The sequence below is a fragment of the Salvelinus sp. IW2-2015 genome, linkage group LG20 (genome assembly GCF_002910315.2).
Source record: "Salvelinus sp. IW2-2015 linkage group LG20, ASM291031v2, whole genome shotgun sequence".
Taxonomy (NCBI): domain Eukaryota; kingdom Metazoa; phylum Chordata; class Actinopteri; order Salmoniformes; family Salmonidae; genus Salvelinus; species Salvelinus sp. IW2-2015.
The window spans coordinates 67,558,051-67,564,028 of record NC_036860.1 but is presented as its reverse complement, the minus strand read 5'-3'; the positions used below and the strand labels follow the sequence as shown (position 1 = coordinate 67,564,028).

The 5,978-nt window shown below is 46.4% G+C and overlaps 1 protein-coding gene across 9 annotated transcripts in view; it reads left to right on the top strand.

Moving 5' to 3' along the window:
• The first annotated feature begins 253 nt into the window (after nucleotides 1-253).
• The window catches only part of mapk10 (mitogen-activated protein kinase 10), a 165,041-nt gene continuing 159,316 nt past the window's right edge, over nucleotides 254-5,978 (top strand). For 7 of the 9 annotated variants that reach the window (XM_024012641.3, XM_024012639.3, XM_024012646.2 and 4 more), the window contains exon 1: nucleotides 255-530. In XM_024012641.3, the coding sequence (XP_023868409.1) occupies nucleotides 528-530 (3 nt within the window). In that variant the 5' untranslated portion in view covers nucleotides 255-527. Of the gene's footprint in view, nucleotides 531-5,978 lie in introns of all 9 variants that reach the window. The other 2 variants (XM_024012642.3, XM_024012640.3) reach the window with 1 other exon arrangement.

The window sequence follows — 5,978 nt, the reverse complement described above, 5'->3', positions numbered from 1 at the left end:
TTTATAGAATCAAACAGGGAAAGCTGTGTGTGTGTGGGCTGATGAGTGAGGCCTACTGAKATGGCCATGCTCAGAGGGAGGAAGGTGCAGGATCAGAGAGAAAGGAAGAGAGAGAGAGAGGGGGTAGCTCAAGCCTTCTCTCCTCCATACCCACCCCTCCCATCCAGGCCCTCCTATGTGCTCCGGGCATTGACGTCACATTTGCTCCTTTCGGTTGCCATAGCAACTTATTTCCCTAAACCYCTTGTTTTTTCTTCTTCTCCCTCCTCTTCTCTGGTAGGTCCACAATGGTTGTACAGCCAGCATCTTACAACACAATGGTTGCAATACGGTGAACGGGGAGTGATTCAGCATTGCAATCTCGATTTCTAGGGTATTCTTCATCCATCGCTGGGTTTTTCTTTCTTTCTAGTTATCTCCATCTTCACGTTTATTATTCTGTGCGTGTAAAAGTCGTTAAATGTCTCCCGTCGGAATGTTTTGAACAGAACTGTCACCGGACTAGGATCGTCGTCAGCTGGCACGGAATGGTAGGTGTGCGCGGTGTGGTGCGGGAGCGATGCGGTGGAAGTGATATTAATGCAGCGGGAACGGCTGAAGGGTGGGGTGGTGAATATTGATCTGCTACGAAGGTTAACCAATGCTTTCCGCTTTGGAACGCGACAGCGACAATAACAAACTTTTTTGATTTGACTCTGTTGTCCTGTGTAGCTATATTATACATCGGTGGGTAGTAGTGTGATGGAAGTGTTAAAAATGCGTTGATTTGATAGGATATCGTTTTGATGCAGGACAACATGTTGTTTTTCCGCTAGTGCATATATGCTTGATGTGGTTTCTTTATGTATCAGCAGTTGATAATATAATGGCAACAATGTTGCAACATCAATGAATATGGCCATACATGGGAATGAATGGTAGTCTATTATTTAGAGTTTATAAGGCTATTTCAGCTATATTTTCTACGTGGTTTGATCATATTCAATATTATTTTGACAACCTTGTTGGATAATACACCGTGCCTGATTGAAGTCACTTCACCTGTCCTAGTAATGTGGCAATTAATTACAGTACACAGATAGAATGCGTCATATCCAACTGTCATGCATGTACACGACAAAGGAACACTAGGTGCAAATAATTCTACTTATTGACATTGCTTCTTTAGATCTGATTAAGACCTACAATGAATGATGTTATCAACTTGAACGGTAGACCATTCACCCAGTGCTTTATACATGTCCGTGTATTCCAACCCATTCTCTCTGATGTCATTTGCACCTTGTGCAATAGCCTATGTGTGGACAATGGACTCCCATCTCCTATAGAATGCCTTTGCATCAAACCATCTCAATTATAAAGTGCACATTTACTAATTTGTAATGAAGAGTAAATTGATTCATCTAGAAAGATCATGAATGAATGGACCGCCTGACATATTATTGCACAGTGATGATGAGATGTGTCGAGGCAGTGCCTTACTGTATATGATAAGATTGGAGACTGTGGAAAAACAAAAAATGCCTCTATTTGGGGGAAGAGCTGTAGTCATTCTAATGCAGCAAAGACATTGAATACAATACATTATTGATACAAGACAACTGTAGTAGGTCACTAATGGAATGGTGCAATATGCTCACTCAGTGACAAAAATGAGAACACCTTTTWAAAAAAAAAATGTATTTAAACAATGTGTTGTTTTTGTAAATTTGACACCTCAAGAGGCCTGAGAGATGGCTCGTACAGACTGCAAATATTCCTTTGATAAGTCGTTTGGAAACATAATCAGAAAAGACATGGGATTGAAACAATGACTTCAAGGCGAATATAATCTAGTTTGGGGAATATCATAGCTTCCTGTACTGGGATCAATGTCTGGACCGCATCCTTCAGTCATGTTCTGGAAATATAAGAGGATGCTGAGATGTAAAGGAAGCCTCAGGATTACCAGTACAGACAGCAGCCCGAAGAATATAAAACTTGAAGGAGATCATAGAATATCAGGAATAAAAGTGAGAACCAGAACCAAATAATCGATAGCTCTCCCACCAGTGTTACATATCTGAATGATATACACATTTATCAAAGCATCGCCATTCACCTAATCATCTATTATTCATTATTCCTGTCCTACAGTTTGTAGGTGCCTGTCTGTCTCTCTCTCTCTGTCTATCTGTCTGTCTCTCTGTTTGTGTTTCTGTCTCTGCCTGTCTCTCTCTGTCTCTCTCTCGCTGTCTGTCTGTCTGTCACTGTCTCTCTATCTCTGTCTGTCTCTGTCTGTCTGTCTGTCTGTCTGTCTGTCTGTCTGCCTGTCTGTCTGTCTGTCTGTCTGTCTGTCTGTCTGTCTGTCTGTCTCTCTTCCCCGCCATATGATGGATGATGCCATTTGTCCTTCATTATGGCGACTAGGTACATCATGATATCCCTGGTAATGAGCATCTTGGGAGTAGTGGCATAGTGAAGCCTTCAGGCAGGAAGCCCAATGCCTAAACTATGTATGGCTGGCCTGGCAGGCTGGCATCGTAGTGAAGCCTGAGGCAGGAAGCCCAATGTCTAAACCAAGTATGGCTGGCCTGGCAGGCTGGCATCCTCCACTGAGTTCCAGTGAGTTAGATCGCATCATCAGAGATAATACTATTCACGGTCACCTCACTGAGGAATTAGAGATGGAGGGCAAACTCTTCAGCCAACGATGGTCCCATTCCAACAGAGAGAGAGAGAGGTTTCCTGCTAAACGTTATGTCTGAATCGATTCTGATTAGACATGTCTTTGCATTGATCGTCAATACTTGAATATCATGTCACATCATAGAGGAAGGAAGTGTATATCAAGGTTACAGGGAGTAATGAAAAAAAATAAAAATTGCTGCGACAATTCAGCTAGTCAAATGTACCAGCATCAAATAAACAAGGCTGAACTGGAGAGGGATTTCACAGTTTGTGACATTTTTTCATTATGAAATAGGCCAGGTTGACACCCTGCTAGGTAACATCCAAGCTGTTGTTACTAGACAGGATGCCATCTTAGCTCTCAACACTATACTGGAGAGGGACTTTTCAGTGATGTGTTTTCTTTATGAAATAGGCCAAGTTGACACCCTGCTAGGTAACATCGCAAGCTGTTGTTAGACCAAGTTTCCATCCCAGCCCTGAAGCTCGCCCGGTACTGGCCCTCTGCATACTACACCTACAGCTAGCTCCCTGGCACTGGTCTGAATACTGCAGCCGCTAGCCTCCCCTGGCTCTGGTCTGAATATCTGCAGCTAGCTCCCTGGATATGGGTCCCGAATACGGCACGCTACGCCTTCCTGGACATCCTCGGTCTGAACAGCATGCTGCTCCCGCCATCGGTCTGAATACCCGCACGCTCCTGCCTCCTGGATCCCTGGCTCGGCACATACTCCCAGCATTGCTCTCGTATCCTGGTCTCGAATATACCACCTACGCCCTCCCTGGGTCTGGTCTGACCATACTGTCAGCTACTCCACTGGATGTGGTGCAATACTGCAGCTCAGCCCCGACGCTGGCCCTGAATACTCGCGCCTAGCTCTCCCTGGACCTTAAGTCCGAAATACTGAGGCCCAGCCCTGGATTCGGTCCTGAATACTCGCAGCTCAGCTCCTGCGAACTCTGGTCTGAAACTGCACCCTAGCTCCGTGTCTGCTCCTGAAACTACACCTAGTCCCTTCGGATTGGTCTGAATAACCACCGCTGCTCCCTCGGCTCTGGCTCGACCATACCTCCCCCACAGCTAGCCTCCTGCGTCGGCCTCTCGAATACTACCCCGCTACGCTCTGGCGTCCCTGGTCTGAGAATCCCTCACCGCTCAGGCTCTGGTTGGTCTGAAAATCACTCACACAGCTACGCTCTCCGGATCTGCCTCTGAAACACAACCGCTACTCCCCTGAGTCTGCTGAACATACAGCGAGCTGCCCGGGATCCTGGTCTCGAATACTACCACCGCTAGCTCCCTGCGCGTTTCGGAAATACAGCTAGCCTCCGGATAGCGCTGAATATCTAACGCTACGCCTCCCTGAGCTCGGTCTGAATACTACACCCGCAGCCTCCCGCTGGCTCGGTCTCGACTACACAGCTGCCTCCCTGGGCGGCTCTGAAACCTACAGCTGCTCCCTGGTCGGTCTGAACTACTCCACTAGCTAGCCTCTCTGGATCTGGTCCCTGAATACTAAGCTAGGCTGCCCTGGGTTCTGGTCTGAATGACTAACCGCCTAGCGCCTGGATCTGGTTGAATACTGCAGCTAGCTCTCGGATCTGTGTCTGAATACTGCAGATAGCTCCCTGATCTGGTCTGAATATGCAGACTAGCTCCTCTGGATTTGGTCTGAATACTACAGCTACCTCTCTGCGGCTGCGTCGAATACTGCAGCCCTCGCTCTGGATCTGTCTGAATACTACAGCTAGCTCCCTGGACCTGCGTCTGAATATCTGCAGCTTCATAACATCACGGCTCCTGATGTGGATGATGCTCACTACACTTATCCTGATGTTGGTAATGTCACACCATTGGCTGCTGAGTGGGTAATTCCGTCCATGACACTGATCCTACCTCGTGCGGTGAGGTCAAGCTATTTGGTGCCCTACGGCACACTACTTTCATCTGTGTTATTGTGGCTATTTAATTTAAAAAAGTAACCTTTATTTAACTAGGCAAGTCAGTTAAGAACAAATMATTTTTTACAATGGCGGCCTACCCTGGCCAAACCCAGACGATGCTGGGCCAATTGTGCGCCGCCCTATGGGACTCCCAATCACGGCCGGATGTGATGCAGCCTGGATTCGAACCAGGGACTGCAGTGACGCCTCTTGCACTGAGATGCAGTGCCTTAGACCGCTGCGCCACTCGGGAGTCTATGAGATCTAAGTTTTCTCTTCTGCCGGCTGCGTCATCACCACKAAAGTTTGAGTTCAACTCCTAAACCTTGGTAATAACATTGTAATTACAGAAACAACATTGCTGTTACATAATCATTTGGTAATAGCTCTGTAATTGCATAGCAATAGAGTTCAGCGACAACCATGTCCTCGCCACAATACACTAAGGATAGCCACGGTATTTCGACAACCCTAGCAGTACGCCCTAGCCAGTAGACAGCTACAGTTAGTCGGTTACATAAATGAATTTGATGGAAATACTGCATGGGGTTTTTCAGTTGTCTCTATGCACCCTCCCTCCCAGCTGACTAAGGCTAAGCCAGTCAGCCATACGGTAGTAGTCTGCGTGCCAAATTACGCCATATTTCCTATATAGTGCACTACTTTTGACAAGGGCCTAGAGTGCACTATGTAGGGAATAGAATGCCATTTGGGATGCAGAAGTAGTCTCTGCCCAGTCACTCCCATGATAAGCAGCAACATACAGTAGTATCTGTAATGGGAGCAAACTACTTCAGGGGTCAAACAGCAAAACGAATCCAAGGGTCAAACAGCAAAACTAATCTAAGGGTCAAACAGCAAGGCAGGGGCCATCAAAGGATTTAGCAGACAGCATTAATCCAGTCTGAAAGCTACAAAGACCTGATCTTAATGTGCACCACCACACGCATAATATAATGACATTATAGCAAGTTGCACATAAGAACAGAATGATCAGCGGTGAAAAGATAGTGTTATTGCTCAGGCTTTTTTATCACAGACTGTGTACAGAACTGTGTAGGGAGGGATCTGCTTGTTCAGTGAAGGGCTCAACATCCACAGTTAGGCCTCGGCGTCCAGCTTGATTATGTTTCAGGCTGATTAAGAACGTGCTAAAGGAGGGAAGAGAAAGAGAGGTTGGGAGAAAGAGAGGGGCGAGAGAGAGAGAGACGGCGGTAGAGAGAGTGAGGGAAGGGAGGGAGAGAATGGGAGAGAGAGCTGGAAGACAGAGAGAGAGTGAAGTGCGTGTGTCTGAATAAAATAACAGTTATTCAAGCTTGTGTTTTTGCAATGTTTACCTCTTCAAGGCCTTTGAATTGTGTCGT